Below are 21,817 nucleotides of genomic sequence, written 5' to 3'. Positions count from 1 at the left end.
TATCCCATTTTTGTAAGGGAGTTGATCAGTTTCACCTCCTCGACCTCTCCATAAAGCCTCAAAGATTCAGTGGCAAAGACTGTGAGCTAATGCTCAGGTAAACAATATTATTATTATTAATGCTTCCCTCCTCCTGAACCATGATTTCTCTCAGCTCTGTAAAAATTGGTTATTGCAAAATTTAAGGTTTGAGGCTAAATTGGAGTTGACAGTTTCCCCTTAGGAGAGATGAGTCAATATGGAGAAAAACATGCAAGTCTGGAAAAAAAAGGTAATGAAATTTTATTGGAAGTGAAAACTGGGCCTGCCCTTGTCTCAGTAATCTCATTGCAAGAGAAAATGCCTCTGGTCATTGACTTAAGAAAAAACAGCAGATTCTGAATATACCATTTCATATGTTTGTTTTATCTCAGTTCATTTTTATGTTACAATGCCACCTTATTGCCCAATAACAGAAGCAAAATAAGATAGGTATAGAACAGAGGGAAATGCAGAGGTCTTGCCCCCAAGCAATTCTTGCTCTAAACCACAAGACCCTGTTGAGGTACATGATCAGAGAGATGGGGATATGGCTCCTCACAAAAGCAGTTCTTACAAATTGAGCTGTATAAGAGGAACAGGCTTGCTTTTGTTTGATTTTGACCTGGCTGCAGTATTCTACAAATCAAGCAAACCCAGAAAAGGAAAGTGTTTTAAGATTCAAAAGAAAGATCTAGAGAATGAGAAAGTGTGATAATGTGAAACCTCCAACCTTTTCTTTTTATCACCTGTGAAATAATTAGAAATTTCTCTTAAAATATTGGGGGGGAAGGGGAGAGAATGACACCATCCTTAAGGCAACAAGAGCGCTTTCTGAAAGCACTAGTTCAGATCTAATTTTTCAAACTTGATCCATTCTCTGAAGATGCAAAAAGACAAATTCAGGATAGACTAGGATGCCCAGTGACACTGACGGCTGCCATCTCAATGGTCTTGCTGGTTTAGCTGCAGTGCCCAGGCATCCACTACAACCACATTATAAGTTCTGGTTTACAGAAGAGGCCTTAGAGAGAAGGAAGTTCTTCATGTTTATGTAATTTTCTGCCTATTGAGTGTGCTTGGGAGCATCTGGACACTGACTTGCAAAGCCAGATTTAAGCTGATTTTTTTTGTAATGAAAACAGTTAAACTTGGCTTCTTTGCTTCCTGCAATTGTTAATATATTATCAAGGGTGGTGTGGGGGGGGCAGTGGAGGGAGGGTTAGAATTGTCAATGAAACTGGGATGGATCTCAATATCATCCTGTTTCTAATCTCCTTTTAAAGCTAAAATTGATGAAGAGTCACTTTCCCTCAAGCAGTCAAATTTATATTTCCTGCCAGATTGCCTTTTAACCTGGGTATGGCATGGACTGCACATGTATGACTCTGCCAACCACTTAGCAAGGATAGGTACATCTTACTTATCCGTTGGCATTCCCATACATAACCCTTCATTGAAATATATTGATGTGACAATAGATATTAATTGGTATTCTCAGGATAACGTAATTGTTTCTTAGAATAGAAGTTTCAAAACTGGTTACTTAACATTTATCCTCCTTCTGTCCCTTCCCTTTTTGTATACTCAGGGCAATTGAAAGAGTATCTGACTTGTGACAAGGATGATCTAGCAATGCCACTGGATCTCCAGGTTACCTTTGATCATTCAGCTACCTCAGAGGGGAGCTGTGTAGCTAAAATAGTATAATATGTATATTACTGCAAACTCCTCAGAGGAATTACTGATAATGTAAATAACTATTCCTAAGGAAAAATACAGTAAGAATTGCTTCTAATGATTAGGCAGGGAAGGGTGTCAATTGGAGACTAGTTGGTACTTTTATTTCAGTCTAACAGGATGCCATAGACTGCCCAGTTGCTGGATATGGGGAGTGGACAGAGTAACGCATTTTGTGGATGGTTAACTTTTCTGGTCTACCCCACCTAAAGTTTTGATATGGGTTCTTGTGTGGATAGTAGCTCTCTCATTCAAGGTACACACCAGGTCACTTGATAAAAACACAGATACACCATTTGCTATCTCCAGGTGGTAGATAACATCCAATTCTATTTCACCTTCAAGACCCAACCCAAACAGGCTTGGTGATTGTTCGGTGCCTGATCATCATTGGGAAGTAGATAAATTAACTGACTGATGTTTCTACATGGGGTTGCGAAGTAAAAGAAAAGGGAATGCCTTAGTGGAATTCAGCCTTTTCAAACTCCCAGGAGTTATAGCTGTGAGAAGAGGGATTCTAGTTCCTTATATCATAAATTATCATTTGGAGGAAGGCAGCAAGCCTTCTGTCACAGATGCTGATGTATATTTCATCATGTGTGCTTGCAAAGCCTCGGCATACAGCAGTGCCTTATAAAGCTTAAGTTTATATCCCTTCAGTTTAACAAAAGAGGAATATTTTATACAATATTTATTCAGTGTGAGCACACCTGTTCAACTAGGAACTCCAAACAAAGCTTGCTAGATCTGTGACTAGTTTTTCATTTCATTGTAAAAACAGTGTCTTTCCGGTTATAATGAGGTTGGTTTTATAAAATTCCTGCAGGATGTGAAAGACTAAGTTAAGTCTAAGGCCAGTACCACATTCTGCCAGAATCTCTTAAGGCAAATGAAACAAAATCTGAACAATGCCACAAACTAGATTAGTTTCAGACAAATAATATTTCTTCACCCAGAACTTCCATTACATAAGATTAAGCTGGGAACCTACTTTGCTGTACCTTAAAGCAAAGACACAGCACTAAGAGCCTAGAATGGCCCTATTACAGGGGAAAGATATTGTTGTGCATTTCTTGTTCATATTCTCCAAAGACAATGAAGCAAATAAACTGAAAGAATAATACTACTTTCACTGTTCTATGATATAAGGCAGAATACCAAGGACAAGAATCAACTGAAAACCTGAACCAAGAGAATAGGATGTTACAAGATAAAAAGGCATTTGCTATTCAACAACATTGTTAATTTAAGGAGGGAAAAATATAGAGAAAAAGGCTGCTGAATATCTGGATCACCAGATGGTTGAGGTCTCCAGGTTTGCATCAGAAGGGATGGGGCAGGTTTGAGTTTAACCAGAAACCTTCAGCATATAATGAAGATTTCTCCTCTCTTCACCTAAGGGACAAACTATCAGTGCTCCTTGATTGTAAGCCCACACCTCTATACCCTAAAGGCTTCTTTAGCAGTTAGATAATTCCTTGTGAATTGTGAAGTATACAAGTTACTTGCAAAAAAAAGCCACAAAAAAAAGCACACCTTAAATTTCAGCAAGTCCAAAAGCTCATTTGAATTGAGCAGGGAACCAAAGTTCTTGATGCCCTCAGAGCATCATGGCACATCTGATGTCACCAAGAACAAAACAGAATTCTATGTATCTCCCACCACAATTCCTTACCTGCCCTCCTGTCCACAGGAGACACCATCCAACCCTGCCATGTGCTAGTGGTTAGGGAGGCAAAGAGACAAAGAAAAGACTAAAAGGATGCTTCTGCCACAGCTGCTACCACTGCCACACAAACTCCTTAAGGACAAAAGATAAGGTGGGGCTTCGCAGAAGAGGAGATAGGGAAAATTCTTATCCTGCTCAGATTTCCTATCCAAGCTAGACAGGAATTTTGTCTCATTTTGCAAGCAGGCATTCTGATATAATTACTGAAGCACAAACTCTGAAACACAAACCAGCATTTTTAGCCAATACGCAGGAACAGTGAGAGGAAGGCAGAAATTCATTACTAATCATCAAATAATCCCTCCAAAATAGCACAAAATATCATTGTCCTGGCTACAGCAGCTCAGAGAGATATGAAAAGTTTTGGCAGAAGGCATGATTTTGCACTTGTAGTGTTAGAAAAAGAACTACCCCAGTGCTTGTCTTGACCTCTTCTCAGGTCGCTCAAAGTCCCACACAGCTCAACAGCTGCAGGCAGAATTTTCTCCCCATTATAAAGTTCGAAGGAATCCATGGAAGAGATGCTCCTGCTGCAGGTGGGTTTTAAGGAAAGGATGCCTCTAAACATCTCTGGGTCTCCAACTGTGTGCTTTTGTAGCTGATACTGCTGTCCAGCTCACAGGAGCCATATTCCCATGGTTCAGCAGCTGTATAATACAGAATAGTCCTTCAGGATACCAAAGGCCCAAGGAATTCTGGAACTTTTTTAGTCCTTTCCCTATAAGTGCTGGCAGCATAGCAAGGCTGTTCTTCCAAGCTCAATTTACAGGAAATAAAATGTCACATGAACCCAAAGCTGGGGGAACATAGTACTCAACTTCCCCTGTGTTCTGTCCACTGCATAGGGGTCACCAGAATGCCTGCCTGCTGTGCTAGAAGATTCCAGGCCTCTGATTAGTATTATTTTTTTGCTAACAAAATCCATGGTTACTTAAGGAAGCAGTCTAGTTTAGCCTGACTAATGCCAGAAGCAGAAGCTGCTGCTATTGTTTGTTTAGAAACATTCTTTTTCTTGCCCTTCACAGGCAGCGGGCGAATCTCTGCAGGGATACTCTGAAATGAGATAATTTAAGGAAACTGATGGCTGGCTATTTCAGGAAAGCTGAAAGAGAAAGAAACTGGAAATTCCTCTCTCATGATACATCAAATATATAAATAATTGCATCTGAGCACTGATTAGATTCCACCCTCATCCCAATCCTTCCTCTAAGGTCAAAGTCTTCAGCCCCCAGCTGGGAAAAAAGAGATCAAGCTTTTGCTGTTAATATAGACAAACATTCTTCAACTAGCCAGAGGCTTGCTGAGAGATGTTAGTGGACAAGTCCCTTGCCTAGCATTATTTCTACCTGCCTGAAGCATCACTCAACAGCAGCTTCACCTCTGTGCTACCTTGCAATTTCCAGCCTCACACAGTTGTATCTTAAGCAGTTGCTGTGAACACTCTTCATTATGGGGAGATAAGCTCTTGATGGAAATTACTCATTTCTGGCCTGTGTATTGGGGTGGGGTGAATCTTCACCCCTAATATGAACACAGCTCTGCTAGAAAGAATATTTCCTGTGAAGCAAGTCTTCAATCAAAATTCTGCAGGCATTTTAAATATATACAGAATCTACAGAATTTGCTTCCAATTCTCATAATAGGTTATTTGTTGTAGAAGCTGGGAGCTAGAACCAGCCTGTGCATATTTTCCATCAAATAGGAAATATATTTACACAATTAAAGAATAAGAGACTCCTATAAACTCTGTGGTGAGAACAAACTTATAACCTAATACTTCATAAGATAACGTTCAAAGAATCTTTGCCTGGTGTTGAGGGACTGTCTCCTCCCAATAACTACATGTTATAACATTTTGAATCAATGTAGTTTCTGTAGGGTTTGTTTCAAGCATTCATTTCCCCCCAGCTACCCTTTACTGCTCAAATTCCAGCAATAAAAATCCCCTTATTCAAGCTGGAATTTGTTTTAAGCAAGTGTCGCTTTCTATAATTTGTTTTATTGGGTGAAAGTACCATTCAGCCTACATTTGGCACCACTAAAACTGCATTCAGATCCTTCTAGTTTCTTCACAACAGTCTTTAGGAAAAGGATACAGGCTGTATGAATTTGGTTCTGCCTCCCAGGCCATCATAGCCCATTCTCACCTACAAAGCAGATAATTCAGTAGCTATAAATACAGACACCATCATATCCTTTCTTGTAAAGAAAACTATTCATTATGGAGCATAACACAAATAGTTAAATTGCTGATATGGGCATACAAACTGGGGACAGTCAAGGACCTGGTAGCCAGAACACATGATGATTTATATAAGCATGGTCCAAAATCAGGATTCTCAAATTTAAGCAATAAAAGCACTGAGCTTCTCAAGTTCCCTTCTAAAGTTATAGCTATGCTACCAAACTCTAATTGAAACCCATCTGTGATATGTTATAGCACTTCATTGAAATCAGAATACTTGAAAATGAAGAACTCCCTGTATACCACCCCTTTCAGAATGTGAGGAAAAGACACGTACTCTTCCTGTTACCATAGCCCCTACATAGCTGATAAGTTGTACAGCGAACAGTGACACCATGAAAACAAACTGAAGTTTCAAGAGAGCTGTGCAAAAAAAAAAATCTGTTCTCCCACAATACAAGCAATGAAGCTCCCACAGGGAAAGATTAACTTGTCTTAACTAATTGCATCATACATGAGTACAAGAGTGGGGAGGGCTGCTGGCTATGATCAGACCCTTGTCAACTTACTATTCCTATGCTCCTCTGTGGCATCAAATGGCTGCTTCCAGGTGGTCTTCTGGACAGAACTGAATTTCTGATGAAAGCAGGAAGAAAGTCTTCTAGATGCTCACCTTCTGCATCAGCTGAACAGTTCTGAACATTTAAGAGTTAGATCTATATTATTTCTCTTCTAACTGTATGGCAGAAAAACATGGTCACCTATAGACAAGGTAGAGGGGATTGCATACTCTGAGGACTCAGTTTACAGAAAAACAAAAAATTACAAATTGTAATGGTACAGATTGTAAACATGCTCCCAGAACTGGGCATATTTATTGTCTCCAAAAGCCATGGAATGTTAGGAGCCATTGAGGATCGGATAAAAGATGAAACAAAAACAATGAAAATGAAGAAGGGAAATTGGTCCACCTGAGCCTTTAATAATTTTAACCAGGAAAGAGCAAGAAAGAGAGGACAGAGTGTGTAAAATTAGGCTCAGGATAAACATTTCTAATCTCAATCTCCCCTTCCCTGTATGGCATGGTGTAAAATTGTTAGAATTTTTCATAAGTCCCTATATTGTGATAATTTATTTCCAAATGGACATTTCACAGTGCTAACATACATTTACACCAGTTTGGTGTAGTGGTTAAGTGCATGGACACTTATCTGGGAGAATTGGGTTTGATTCCCTACTCCTCCACATGCATCTGCTGATGTGACCTTGGGTCAGCCACAAGTTCTCTCAGAATTGTTCTACTCAAGAGCAGTTATGGGAGAGCTCTCTCAGCCCCACTTACCTCACAGGGTATCTGTTGTGGGGACGGGAAGGGAAATGAGATTGTAAGCTGCTCTGAGACTCCTTTGGATAGTGAAGGGTGGGGTATAAATCCAATCTCCTCCTCCTCTCCACTTAGTAGTATGCAGTAGATAGACTGGTCTAGTATGGAAAATTAAATAGTAGACTCTGGGAATACTAAATATTGCTAAAGAAAACAGAACAGAGAAGGTTTCAGGTTTTTTTAATTCACTGGCTCAGATGCTCATAGGTTGGATCCACTGGAAGGCTTCTAGGGATAAAAGGGATTTGCAGCCACAGAGTATGGCTCCCCTGCCTCCTCCAGTCTGAACTATCTCCCTTCCACCCTTGCTGCCTTGGGACAGCATGAGGGAAGATCTTGGAGATCTGCCAAGTGAAGGGAACTGGTGAAAATCAATCAGGCCATAGGGTATGGATCAATAAATCCACAAAGTAGAGCCAGGGACAAGCAGGGGGATTTCTCTACAAGCTTGAAGGAAGTCCCAGGTGTGCAGAAAAATTTGAACTCTAAAAAAAATTAAAAGACTGAGGATTACCGCCCTCCAAAAAACAATAAAAGCAACATATATAGCTTTAAGAAATGGATGCCCACTGAGCTTTCAAGAGACTACCATCTGAGATCTCAGTGGCCATTTTGGGGGTCACTAGGCAACCACAATAACGTTCCCAAGCCTTCCATGCCCTGGTTTCTGTAAATCAAAGACAGTGATGGGGAAGCAGAGGTAGACTGGAAGGCCAAAACAGCCCTGGAAAAGGCCCCCATGTTCCCCTGATTGATTGACTCCGGTAGTGTCCAGCAAAGGACTCACCCAAATGAATCTCTACCACACAATTTGAATAGCTTGGCCAGGCCTGGCAGTGGCTGCTAAGTGACTTGCTGTCATGAGACTCTCCCAGGTCTGGCAGCAGCTAGCTGATAACTCATGTGGGCAACTTGCTACTGTGCAACTTGCAAAAATTGGTTGCATCTGGCAACAGCCACCATGCAACTTACCCAGGTGACTTGCTACCACATGACTTGGCCAGTCTTTTCCCAGGGAGAGGTTGCTAGGAGAAGGGAAAAAAGGGAAAGCTGGAAATTTCCATAAATATATACCGATGGGGTCTGAACTGGCTGACAATGAGATTGAAAGAGATCTTAGGAATGCTGCAGATAGATCAATGAAAATGTTGGCTCAGTATGAAAAAGGAAGACTCCATGATTGGAATTATTAGAAAAGGGATAGAAAACAAAATGACCAACTGTATATAAAGCTATGGTGCAGCCTCATTTTGAATACTATGTGCTATTCTGGTTGCTGTATCCCAAAAAGAACAATGCAGAACTGGGAAAAGTACAAAGGGAAACAACCAAGACGATTAGGGGGTTGGAGCATCTTTCCTATGAAGAAACACTAAAGAATCTGGGACTTCTCAGCCTATAAGAAAGAAGGCTACTGGAGACATGATAGAGATTTATAAAAGTATGCATGGGGTGGAGTTTTTTCTCCCTCTTCTATAATACTAGAACTTGAAGGCACCCAATTAAATTCTTGGCAAATAGCAGCAGAACAAGAAGCAGTTAAACTGTGGAATTCAGCGCCAGAGAGACAATGATGGCCAAGAGCATATATAGACTTAAAAGGGGGTTAGAAAGATTCATGGAGAAGAGGTTCATCAATGGCTACTAGTCACTGTTCTGAACAGACCTCAGAGGTACCAAACCTCTGAATACCAGGGCAGGAGGCAACAGCAAGGTGAGGGTCTTGGCTACCATGTGAAATGCAATGCTGGGCTAGATGGATCACTAGTCTGATCCAGCAGGCTCATGTTCTTATTACTGGGGAGGGGGCAGATAGGGGGAAGGGGAAAAGGAAGCAAGCTTTGGGGACTGATGAGAGAAAGAGGAAGTAGGGTGGGTAGGGGGATAATGGAAAATCAGAAATCCCATGGAAGTCCTTTCGGATCCCGTTTGTTTTTATTGAATTACTATACCTCTACTGTTGCTTTCAGAACTCTTGATAGATTTGTCACAGAGGCCCTGAAAAACACATACACACATGAGTACATGATCCAATCTACTTTCAGAAGTGTAATCATTTGTGAAAATTCAGATATGAATTCAATGTACCCCAAATTCTAAATTTTCACTTTTTAGAAATTGCAGGGAAAAAACATCCAAAGGTTAAAAAAAACCAACCCATGCAAACTGCTGCCGTATCTTATAGCCAATAGTTTCCAATTTGAATGAGAAGCAAACGAGGGAGCAGTGAGCTCCAATGTGTCCCAATAATACTGCATTATCTATTTTTAAAGTTCTAATTATATTTCATTATTGAGATTAGAAAAGAGTCTCCCTTCATATTTTTGTACTCAGCTGGAACAGAGAAAGAACTTATCAAAAACAACATAAATTAGAAATACTAGTTCAGCACAAGAGCATATATTTGCATAATATGTTACTGTATGTTACTACATATTACTACCTTGTCCTCCCCATCTACCCTTTACCTTTCCTACAGTCAATTTTAGATTGGGAGCCTACAGGCTGGGAATTGTCTTTCAAACATTTATTGGCATCTAATAATTTTAGCTGCATGATAAATAAAAATGATAATAAGCAGGCTGGGAGAAAAGTTTTAGTTTTTATGTACAGCAGCCTGGGTACGTAGTAGCTTCTTTCATTCTTCTACAGCAATGAAAAAACTTCTGAACAAGATGTTCCAGCTGAAAGCAATGACCATGGAATGTGAACTGGTTGGAGAATTGCTTTCAGCAGGCGTGAAAACAGGAATGGCAGTCAGACCAAGCACACACCTAGGGCCAGCAGAAGCAAGGGAATATGACTCACGACTTTTTATCCAGTTTAAGCTTTTTGGCAGGTGCAGGGACTGTCTTATGAGGTTGGTGCTTTGGCGTCTCCACATCAAAAGTGGCATTCAGGTCAATGTTATCACTGTGAGCTGGTCGATGGAGCTTTGGGCTGAGTAGTTCCACAGGAACTGGGCTGCAAGATCAAATTACACACAAACCACCACTAGTGAGTAGCACAACTGATTGGTATACTATAAGGTGCATTTATCTCAATTTCCAGGTTAATTTATGAATGTTGCACTGCCTAGATCATAGCTCCATACTGGGTCTTCTACCTATCTGATGGCACAAATACATAAATTTAGCTACCAATGTGTATAGAGCTTCTGATGTTCAGTGATCAAGGGTTAGGGAAAACACCACATTAAATTGATTTGGTTACAAAAGACAGGCTACTATGATAAAATATTGTTTATTAAAACATTCACATCCCACCTTTCAGGGTCTTGTCATTTACACTCAGCTTCTCAAGCCTGGAATAAAACCATCATTTTGATCCTAGGCCCACCTATCTAAAAGTAGAAAATGCTATTCAAGTCAGGGCTACCACTTCCAAGACAGCACTTAAAGTTGCAATGAAGCATCCTGATTCACTTCAGTTGCCATGGTACTGCACCCAGAGGCAGCAAAAGTAGTATCATAATTGTCAAAGAGACAGAGCTGTCCAGCTACCTCTCATTTGCCAAAGCAAGTAGGGTGGGGGAGAGAAGAGAAGAAGAACACTGCTTTCTCCTTCATTACTGTCAGTCCCAAAGTCTGTGTGGCTGTTAGTCCAAGTGCATCCCACTATGCTTTTCCTAGGTCTGGAAAGGCCTGCTGAGGGAGAAGAGTGCAGCAAAAAACCCACATCCATCAGCAACTTCCACATGTACCATTGGATCTAACCCTCTGTTTCTGGGGATTGTTCTGAAGCATTCAACCTTCTACTGCTCCCATTGTACAGTATTGTTGATACAATTTCTCTCTATTGCATCATTTCTCTGTAATGCAAACCTTTCAGAAACAAGCCGACTGAGCGCTTCACCGGTTACTGATGGCACTTTTAAGGTATCTTGCAAGATTTCTATCTTCTTCTTCAGACTCTTTAAAAGAAAATTGAAAACTGCAATGATGGACTATGTTGGAACTCAGAAAAAGAGATTGCTCTCTCCCTAGTGAAGTAGATTAGAAAGTAAACTGGACTGTAAGGTGGGAGGGCAAGGGAGCATAATTATAGGGTCACAAATACTAAGCACCTACTGCAGTTTTAAGAAATATCCTTACCGTGATCTCTTTATCTGCATTTCTCAGATCTGTCTGGGTGCTTTTTAATTCCTCATTTGTTTTCTTTAACTCCAGAACAGTTTTCTGTAACTACAGATAAAATACTAAGTATCAGAATACACAGTATGGGGGCACATGAAGAGGAGGAGAAAGAGGAGGTAGAGGAAGAGGGGGATGATGATATTGGATTTATATCCTGCCCTCCACTCCGAATTTCAGAGTCTCAGAGCGGCTCAGAATCTCCTTTATCTTCCTCCCCTACAACAGACACCCTGTGAGGAGGGTGGGGCTGAGAGGGCTCTCCCAGCAGCTGCCCTTTCAAGGACAACCTCTGCTAGAGCTATGGATGACCCAAGGCCATTCCAGCAGGTTCAAGTGGGGAATCAAAGCCGGTTTTCCTGGATAAGAGTCCGCACACTTAACCACTACGCCAAACTGGCCCTCCCACAACAAACCTCTATAACAAAGCTTTTACTTCAGTATTTATAATGGATGTACTTAATAAAAGGATACTCTTCTGTCACCTTTAAGACTTTGAAGGTTTTTTCTTTTAAGAAAAGTAATAAAGACCTCTCAACCAGGAACAGCTTCTTTGTGAAAGATATTCTGAACCAGCCCTCATCCTGCAGAGGGGGCTCTGACTCATCAATTTAGATCCCAAGGAAGAGCTAATCAAAAGGATTATCCTTAAATTTGTTCTGTCCTCCAAGATTCCTGCACCCACAATACAATTTCCTGATACTAATACAGAATAATATGTTCAACAGAAAAGATACGGATATTCTTTGATTTAGGACAGTAAACTGTCCTTGGGCAGTTCTCTATGTATAACTATGTGCCCTTTGCTGTTTTGATACTTATTATGGAAGAATCCATATTATGGAATAGCCAGAATAGCAAACAATGTGACTGGGCTATGGAAAAAGATTTCTCAATGTGCTTTTTGCCACACATCAGTTCTAGGGAATCTGTGTCTCAACTTCCCAGTATAACCATTAGTTACCCTCATAGCTAACATAACTGTCTGGACAACAACTGTGCTAAAGAGGATTTATTTAGGTAATGATTTTTCTTAACAGTTGTGCATAGACGCTGCAGCAACAAATCTTCACAAAAGCCACTCTCCCTTTACCTTGTGGTTTGCAGAAAACAACTCCTTTTTCAACTTTTCTATTTTCTCATTTGATGCTTTCCGAGACTCCTTCAGGTTCTCATATTCCCTGGAAAGGATTCAAATTAGTCAGTCTGTGAAACAGACTTCCAAGCAAGAAGTTCTTTGCTAGAGCCAGTAATCATATTTAGACAGAAGATATTCAATTCACAGTTTAAGTGGTTGCAGAAATTTCTATTATGCACACAAGCACATTTTAAAGAGAAAACACTGCTGAACAAGCCAACATTGATTTGTACAGTGTTAAGGACACAGGAACACTATAAAGTAGGTGAAAAAACATGTGCTTTGGGATGAGGGGAAAATGGAAAGGCAGAATTCTGCCTTTTGGGGAGGGGGGCAGTCACCAAAACTGCAACAGTGTTATTTCCATGTCAGAATGTAAAGAATTTCAACAATGAAAAGTCACATGCAATATTGTGCACCTTTCTTACTGAAATGAGATGCAACGCTTGCTTTAAAAAAAAAAAAAAAGCTTCTGAAAACATTTTAATGCTGTTATAAAACAGCACTGAAATTACTGATTACAATGCAGGTACTTCATGCTAAAGCTCATTAATAAAAGTCGTGATTACCCATTTGCTGTGAGATACTGCCTGCACAAACTGTGAAATATACATGGTATAAATAGAAAGACCTCTAACAAACACAGTAGGATTGGTGACTACACCATAGTTATTGCCACAGCTACATAAAGCACTCTGCTTTGCACAGGAGAAATATTCAGGGGCCATGCTGCCTTACTCAGAATCATGACAATCATTTGTTCCCTTGGTTCACATCAAACAGTCACCTCTTAAGCACTCCAGCAAAGCTCTGAAGGCTGTTTCCATAGCAATGAATGTGTCAGTAATGCAACAAGTAGACTTGCTGTGTTGAAATCTTCCCTCTATACCACCTTAATTATATTTCACCATATATCAGTAGTGTAACCAACATGCTGCCGAAATCTGTTGCTTTTCTCTGCCTTTTTCATTTGGGAAATTCACAATCAAACACCATGTTACCTCAGTTTTAAAACCTACTTTTTCAGTGAAATACAATAGACTGCAAGCTGCTCCACTGCTGCCTGCCCTGCTCCCATATCACGGATCATCTCCTCCACTTCTGGACGTTGGCCCTGGAGTAACAGCTCAATCCTGGAAGGATGAAAGGAAGATAGGTTGAGGGATTTTTAATGGCACAGTGGCCGCTAAACTGAGCTCCACCTAATACTAAAACAGTTTGACATATATTACGTAAGACAGGATAGTAAGGACTTTTCCCTCACCACTTCTGGGCTCAGATACACAGCAATATGCTTCAGTTGTATAGAATTAAACTGTCCCAGTGGGTATTTTTAAAAATCCCTGAAGCAAACAAACTCAGATATGAGGTTGTTTGTAGCAGAGTATCAAGTACTCAGGTTCTGGGTTGGGAAACAGACCTCATAGACAACTGGAGCCACAGTTGGTCCTTCTACCAACTCCATACAGAAATAGTATATATTTAAATTTGGGGGGGTATTTGTATTTTTATGTACACATTTTTGTGCATGTGTGCACATGGAAGTCATGGTGACTTCTGGTGACTGATCCCTACTGGGGACATGGAGAATATTCGGAGAGATGGCTGAATAAAGTCTGCCCCAGCTTCTGGTTCTGGTATTCCAAGGAGGTCTCTCATATAAGTACTTGCCAGAGTCGACCCTGCTTAATTTCCAAGATCTAACAAGATTGGACTTGCCTGGGCTATCCAGGTCAGGGCTCAAATATTTAACTTGAAGGCCAAGTAGAACATTAGAGGTTACAACATAAGAGGGTCCAGACTTACCCTATATATACTTTGATAATTCTCTGTCCTTGGCATGCATAGAAACTGAGAGGGGACTTGGAGGAACACATGGAGAGACCCAAATCTAGTTTACAATCTTATCCACCAGCTTCCTCGCTAAATGATCGTTATAAAATTCGGGCAACTACTTTAGCAAAAAGATTATATGCAAAAATATTGATCAGACAAAATTCATTTTAAAGCACATCCACACTGAAAGTTGTTGACTATATTAAAGAACATAAAATAATCAGCTTTATTTTCTGAAAGAGCTTGTGATAGATTAGAACAGGGGCGGGGAACCTTTTATCTGCCAAGGGCCATTTGGATATTTATAATATCATTTGCGGGCCATACAAAAATTATCAACTTAAAAAACAGTGCTCTGGGGGAGAACAATTTAGGCTGGTGAAATTAATGCAAATAATTGTTTTTTCTATTTGAAGTCATGTGAGAAGAGCCTAATTTGGCACACACACCTCTGGCTCGCTGCTCTAGGCAAATGCCTAGGTCCAGGGCTTTTTTTGTAGAAAAAGCCCAGCAGAAACTCATTAGCATATTAGACCACATCCCCTAATATTAGCATATTAGGTCACACTCATTAGCATATTAGGCTACACCATCTGGGATAATCATGTACAAACTGAACTGGTAGTAACTGGATCCCACCCCCCACCAGTGTTCCCTCTAAGCTGAGTTAGCGTGAGCTAGCTCACAGATTTTTAGCCTCCAGCTCACACATTTTTGTCTTAGCTCAGGAAGGATGACCCCAGAGCACACTAATTTATGCAGTAGCTCACAGCTTTAATGCCAGTAGCTCACAAAGTAGAATTTTTGCTCACAAGACTCTGCAGCTTAGAGGGAACATTGCCCCCCACCCCTGACACCACCCCATCTCTTGTTTCATGCAGAAACAGCAGCTGTTCCCAGCAGACCTTTAAAGGCACCCAAATACTCCAGCAGCAGTCCTTCACAATGCCCATCACTCGAGATCCACATAGAGAAAGCGAGAGAGAGAAGGAGAGGGAGGAAGGAAGGAGGGAAGGAAGGGAGAAAGGGGAGAGAAAAGGAAAGAAATGGGGAGAAAAAAGGAAAATGAAATGGAGGGAAGAAAGAGTAATAAAGCGAAATAAAGAAATTGGAGGAAGAAAGGGAAATAAAGAAATGGGGGGGAAATAGAAAGAAAGGGGAGAAAAAAGGAAAATAAAAATGTGGGGAAGAAATAGAAAGAAAGGGCAATACAGAAATGGGGGAAAGAAAGGGTAATAAAGGAAAATAAAGAAAGGGAGGAAGAAAGGGGAAGAAATGGGGGAAGGAAGAAAAATAAAGGAAAGTAATGAAGGGGGAAGAAAGGGAAACAAAGAAATGGGGGGAAGAAACAGAAATAAAAGGAAATAAAGAAATGAGGAGGAAACTTACCTGAACTGTGACAGTGATTTTTCCAGGCCCTACAGTGATCCTGGCTGGCCAGCCAGGCCTCAGGGAGGCTATGTGGCCCAGAAATCCCCGAGGGCCAGATCAAGTGATCTTGAGGGCTGCAAACGGCCCTCGGGACAGAGGTTCCCCACCCCTGGATTAGAAGTTCAATTATATTGCTTGAATATATTTATAATTGGCAACAACTTCCTAAAATGGATAATGACTGTGCATTCATAACCTGGAGCTTCTGCCAGAATTAAGAGCCAACGTTTTGAATGTTCACTGGGCAAAGATATCCACTATCTGACTTATACTGGCAGTTTCTATGGAACTTTTTGCTGCATATGCACGACAAAACATACAAGAACGAGAGAAGGGGCAAAAAATAATTCTGGGAAGTTTTCAGTGGTTCTGCCTCATCTTGTTTGGATGCCCAAAGAAACTTCAAGACGGCCCTAGAACATCTGCAGTGTTTCTCAACAACTGCTGCTCTTGTATGCATTTTGCCTCTTCAACCTCTTCCCCCATTTGCTTGTGTATCCCTGTGTATTACTGCTGCACATAGAGAGCCAGCATGCTATAGTGGTTAAGAGCAATGAACTCTAATCTAGATAACTGGATTTGATTCCACAGCCCCTCCACATGCAGCCAGCTAGGTCACCTTGGGTCAGTCACAGTTCTTTCAAAGCTCTCTCAGCACAAAAAAAGTCTAGCTTACCACCTAGCGGTGTATATTGCAAAAGGAGTTACAATTTTGGGCTGCCATACAATCTTAGGATCGCTTGGCTATACTACACACAATTCTATAGGACAATTATTATTATTTGATGCACAAACTACAAGGCAGAAGTGAAAGTGACAATATGCATAAATCCCTCATCAGTTTCATTGGATTTGCTACAAAGCTAAGGAAGGCTGAGAAATTTTAGTTTTTCAGTCTACGTAAAAAAAATAACCTTGGTACTTGCACAAGATATTGTCCATCCAGTTGAACCCCACCCCCCTGAATACCTTGCTCAAGAACATGCAGGTACAAGTGCTGCTGAACATTTTGCCCCCCAAATGGAAATCAGAGCAGATTGGCCTGGACATATACATGCTGTAGTGGAGCAATACTCAGCCTGAAACTTGAATCTGATGGATTACAGCAACACCCCCAGTTAAATTATTTGGCCATGAATAGAAAGTATGTTCTATTTAAATTATTAAGTTTTATCATCTTATTACATGATCAACACTCCAAAATCAGTGACAGAATTTAAGGAATGAATATTTGTGTAGACGTGGTTGATTACAAGGTATATAAGAAAAGAAACAAAACAGAAACGTCCTTACATCAGACAGAAGTTATAGGGTGATGTAAAGTAACCAAAAAACTATTAAAAATTGGGAGGAAATCTAATTTTAAAAATAGCTAGAAAGTATTTATCAAATCATTTTGAACTTTATCTGATACTTTTATTTAGAAAAAAAAATAATGCTATCAAATGGAATAATCTCTTCAAAATTAAATGTTTCAGAGTATTAGTATTTCAGGAAAAAGAATACTTCATGTGACATTTATAGATGTAAACTAGTCTACATTTTTTTTCTTATTCCATTTCTGAAGTAAGTTTTTATTCTGACCCACTTCCAGCTGAGATCTTCCAATTAAGCTTGGATGCAAAGTTTTTAGCAGTTCCATGTAAGGATGTGCAGTTAAAAAAAAGTCATATTTCTCAGATTTCAGGAATAATCTCCATACTAGTGTTCTGGTTATTCAGGTTTCCAATACTGTTTTGGGATTTGATTTTTTCCCCATGGAATATATATATTTTTAGTCCGTTATTTCCTGTGGTGGGACTCAAATGGCTTCAAGCCAGTGACACCAAAATTGCAGGGAACCTAGTCCTGCCTGTACATAGAAGACCCCACAAGTTTCAAGCATATTGGATCAAGGAGTCCAATTCTATCAATGCCTGAACAAGGTGCCCCCAAACCAGCCTACTTGTCTCCTCTGTTTCCAATGAGGAAAAAAATGCCTTCTGCAAGACAAAGAAGCCAACTGCCAAATACACAAGAGCAACCACTGGCCAAATGCAAATGCAAACAGAAACAACAACCCCAACAGAACTAACATCAAACCAGAGAACTCCAACAGACTCACAACGCAATGTGGCCGGCCAACACAACCAATGTCAAATAAGAGAATCAAAGTCAAATCAACTTCAACAAGGTTCACTGTTGCAAGCCATCTTGAATAATGAGGAAATGTGGGGTATAAAGTAAAGAGCCAGTGCCAAACCACAGAAGCCAAAGAGAACTCAGGGCTAATGTGGCAAGCCCAATACAACTTGCAAAATCTACCCCCCAAAGGACAAACCCTTTAGAAATTAACTTTTAGAAACAGAAGAAATGCAAAGCAATTAAAAAGTTTTTAAAGAAGCCAAGAAGGGAATCCAACAAAGCAGCATAAGCCTTTTAAATTCTTTTAAAAACAGCACAAAATAAAACCAAGAAATCACAACCCAGCATGCAAAATCAAACACAAACTCCAAATAATGTTTTACAATAAAGTCCACTGTGAGGAAACCAATCCTCAGGCTACTCAGGCACAGAAGAAGGTCTTTCCAGGCAGGTAGCAGAAATCCATGGCACAGACCAGAGCAGCAGCAAGCACCACCAGAACTCCAATTTTATCCTCTTTGTCCATGCTCAGAAAGCCAAGGAAGGCTGTGAGAGAATTGTGATGACTGATAAGCCAGTTCCAGTGCACCCCTTGTCATTTGATCCCATTGCCCAGAAGAGCTCTCTCTCTCCTCCTTCCCATTGGCTGGGAAACCTGTTAAATGGAAGAAAGACAGGCCTGGGAGCCTTAAATTGTCAGCCCCAGATACTGTCAAATATTTCTGGAAATATCCGGGACCACATTACCATCACTCTAATAATTCCAAATATTGGTCCAGATACCCAGATGCAGGGCTTTTTATTGTAGAAAAAGCCCAGCGGGAACTCATTTGCAAATTAGTCCACATCCTCTGATGCCAAGGCAGCCAAAGCTGCATTCCTGCTCAAAAAAAGCCCTGCCCAGTTATATCTGAAAAATACTGACAAGGTATTTTTTGGATATAGTTTTGGACTTGAAATATCTGAATGTGCATTCCTGGTGCCATGTACAAAGGACTAATTATTTTAATAAAAGAATTCCCTGAAGACATTTCCAATCCAGAATCATTTTGGGGTGAGGTCAGCAATACAAGTAAATCTCCCATCATGGCACAGATTGGTATAAAGTTCTTTGTTTGCATTAAGCTCTTACAGGATGTCAAGGAAGTAATATGCAGCAAAGATAACATCTGACTTAAAATCATAACATGGTCACATTAGTCCCTGACCTCCACTGACAGACATAGGAAATCCAAATACCAGTTTGAAAGCTATTTGTTAAAAAGCTTTAACTCCAATATATTATAGTCCAACGTCTTCTAGAAAGGTGAAAAAGCTATCAACATAGTCTGCATACACAGAAAGAAAGGCAGGCAAAGCTCATGTTCTAACCTCTCCATAGTTTTCAGTTTATTTCGCAGTTTTCGAGCTTCTTCTTTTGCACTCTTAGTATCTTCTTGCTGCTGCTCCAGATACTTCATTTGTTTCTGAGAAAGAGAAATACCATCAGTGCCTAGAAGGCAGCTCCATGGCAACCCACTACAGAACTCTGAGCCATCCTTACTGCTCTTGCTATTAGGATCAAGATGGTTTCAAAATCCCACACAGTTGAAATAATCCACCCTGCTTTCCATATTTGTGCTGTAACTCTTCTGTGCTGATTATGAGAGATGATCCATGACATCTCTATTACTGATTATTAAAGTTACCATTCAGAGGTAAGACAGGAAGTTCTAGGAAGAAAGGCCACATATTTTCTGCAGATCTCTCCAGTCTATGTGCTTCCCGATCCTACTTCTTTAGTATACAGTGATAAAAATAATTAAGGAATTTTCACATGAAAACTGAACCGATTCACACACTATCTACAAATGACTGCTCATGCAGCAACAAAAGCAGTGTAATATGGTAGGGAGAAACATGCACATAATTATGTCTCCTCTTTTGCAATCGGGGAAATATCTTGCTCGAGTTCTTTTTTCACTGCTCATGAGTAAACTACTATCATATTATAGTGCTTGAACAATTATTTGCAGTTAACATTCAGTTCAGTTCCAAGTCTTCATGTAGCAGTTCTTTTAAATTACGCAATGGCAGCTTACAAACATACTGAGACAAACAGTTTCCTTTATGGTACCTGCACAGATTCAACAGATCTGAAGGAGAAAAAAACCCCTCTTCAATATGCTTGTGATTTCCCAGACTTTGATTGGGCTGGTCAGCTTAACACACACTTCAAAGGCTCCTGCCTACTCTCCCTCAACACTGAAAACTAAGAAAAGAGCAATGCTGTTTGATCAGGCTTCAGAGAAAAGACTTGTCAATGGCTAGAATATGTTAAAGAGGATATTAAAGCTCTACTCTGTGCAGAAAGTGATGGATTCCAAATGCATTTGGCAACAGACAATTCTAGCTCTTCACCTTGTTACAATGTCTAAAATTGTTTACAACCTGATGGGGGCTCAAGCTAACTGGAATTGATGGTACCCCTTCTCTATTCATCTCCTAGTTTTTACAACTCATTTTAATATTGCTACTTTATTGTTTCTGCAAACTCAGTGGCAGCTAAAAACTCAATGTCTTGCAGTGAGATACATCCCTAACAATCCCATAATGCCAGACCAGACAGAATGGATTTAACTCCTATAATTGCTAGAAAGGGATCACACAGTATAGCAAAAATCAAAAGTAAAAATGAATATATTAGTATATTTAACAGAATGACTGCAGATATTAGAATAGATTTGTTTCAGTTCAGACATAGGACACAATAGCAATCCTAGATACCATTTTAAACTGGGGAGGGGTTTGTCTGAAATTATCAACAGGTATAACTTCCAGCGCCTTAGAACAGCTGCTGCTAAATTTGCCTGATCAAGGGAAGTAGCAAACAAAGTGCATTATATTGCAGCATCCAACATCCTGGGAGGTTAGTTTATAGACATAGGAATGAAAAGCATGAGTGACCTCCCTCTTCCAGTCTACCTCCAAACTTGCATGATAAAACACCACACAGTTTATGAACCAACATAAGTAATAAAGCCTGTCCCCTTTGCCAATTCAGAAAATAACATCTGTATTAGTAGACATCTAAATGCAGAAACAAGTATTTGTAATCAACCATTCAAATTCCTTCAAAAAAACACAGACAGAACAATTTTTATTTAAATGTCTTCAACTTTTACTACAATAAATTATATTTTCAGGTTTTCCTTTCCATCTCAACATCATTACGTTGTCCAAGGACATATAAACTATCTTTGCAGGAGGTCAGTTTGGCATCGCATAGGATAGGCTGGATCCCATCATAAGTTTTTTTAATTTATGCATTTCAGTTCTTGACAAGCAACATTGTCACTGAGAAGGTGACGCATCATTGTACAGCAGAAGCCTAAATCAGACCTCCAAAACCAGGAAGGAAGTATGGGGTATATCCTGAGTTTTTCAGATTAGGTCAAATGGGAACAAATCCAGGTGCCAACACATTGCAATCACTTAGTCAGGGCTCTTTTTCTAGCAGGAGCTCCTCTGCATATTAGGCTACACACCTCTGATGTAGCCAATCCTCCAAGAGCTTAGAGGGCTCTTAGTACAGGGCCTACTGTAAGCTCCAGGAGGATTGGCTACATCAGGGGGGCATGGTCCTATATGCAGAGGAGCTCCTGCTAGAAAAAGAGCCCTGCCTAGCATCTCTCTAAAATATAAGGTTACTAGCCTGGCTTCCAGGGGGTTTATCCTTTGTACATGCTGCCAGGTGTCAAGAGGCTTATTATCCCTGGATGCCAGTGCTAGAAATTAGAAACGATACTATACAATCTATTCAAGATATGGATGTCCACATTTCTCACTTGGTTTTAGAAATATGGAAATAGTGCTGTTTTCACATCTGTATAGAAAACAAAGCCCAATCACTTTAGCGTAATTATAAGAAAACTTGACACACCTTGAGAGTAGAACACAGCATTTCCATGTCAGATGCAGCTTTCTGAAGAGATTCGATGGTGGCATTCCGAACATCCAGGGTTTCCCTCAGTGAGTCAACAACAGATTGGCAATCCCGTTTCTCCTTTTCTGAAATAAAACATAATACTTATAATCTATTTTAGCCCTGTGAACTAAG

At 40.2% G+C, this 21,817-nt stretch overlaps 1 protein-coding gene across 3 annotated transcripts in view; it reads right to left on the bottom strand.

Annotated features, from left to right (window-relative positions):
• Nucleotides 1–257: 257 nt before the first annotated feature.
• Nucleotides 258–21,817, bottom strand: part of TRAIP (TRAF interacting protein) — a 39,510-nt gene continuing 17,950 nt past the window's right edge. For all 3 annotated transcript variants that reach the window (XM_060240067.1, XM_060240066.1, XM_060240068.1), the window contains 11 exons: nucleotides 21,641–21,768; nucleotides 19,090–19,184; nucleotides 13,347–13,460; nucleotides 12,283–12,370; nucleotides 11,151–11,240; nucleotides 10,881–10,969; nucleotides 9,865–10,020; nucleotides 9,009–9,054; nucleotides 6,242–6,367; nucleotides 5,584–5,634; nucleotides 258–4,540 (listed from right to left, as the gene is read on the bottom strand). In XM_060240067.1, the coding sequence (XP_060096050.1) occupies nucleotides 4,415–4,540; nucleotides 5,584–5,634; nucleotides 6,242–6,367; nucleotides 9,009–9,054; nucleotides 9,865–10,020; nucleotides 10,881–10,969; nucleotides 11,151–11,240; nucleotides 12,283–12,370; nucleotides 13,347–13,460; nucleotides 19,090–19,184; nucleotides 21,641–21,768 (1,109 nt within the window). In that variant the 3' untranslated portion in view covers nucleotides 258–4,414. The remainder of the gene's footprint in view (nucleotides 4,541–5,583; nucleotides 5,635–6,241; nucleotides 6,368–9,008; nucleotides 9,055–9,864; nucleotides 10,021–10,880; nucleotides 10,970–11,150; nucleotides 11,241–12,282; nucleotides 12,371–13,346; nucleotides 13,461–19,089; nucleotides 19,185–21,640; nucleotides 21,769–21,817) is intronic.

Source organism: Heteronotia binoei, chromosome 5 (assembly GCF_032191835.1).
Source record: "Heteronotia binoei isolate CCM8104 ecotype False Entrance Well chromosome 5, APGP_CSIRO_Hbin_v1, whole genome shotgun sequence".
Classification (NCBI taxonomy): domain Eukaryota; kingdom Metazoa; phylum Chordata; class Lepidosauria; order Squamata; family Gekkonidae; genus Heteronotia; species Heteronotia binoei.
This window is presented reverse-complemented; position numbering and strand designations above follow the sequence as displayed.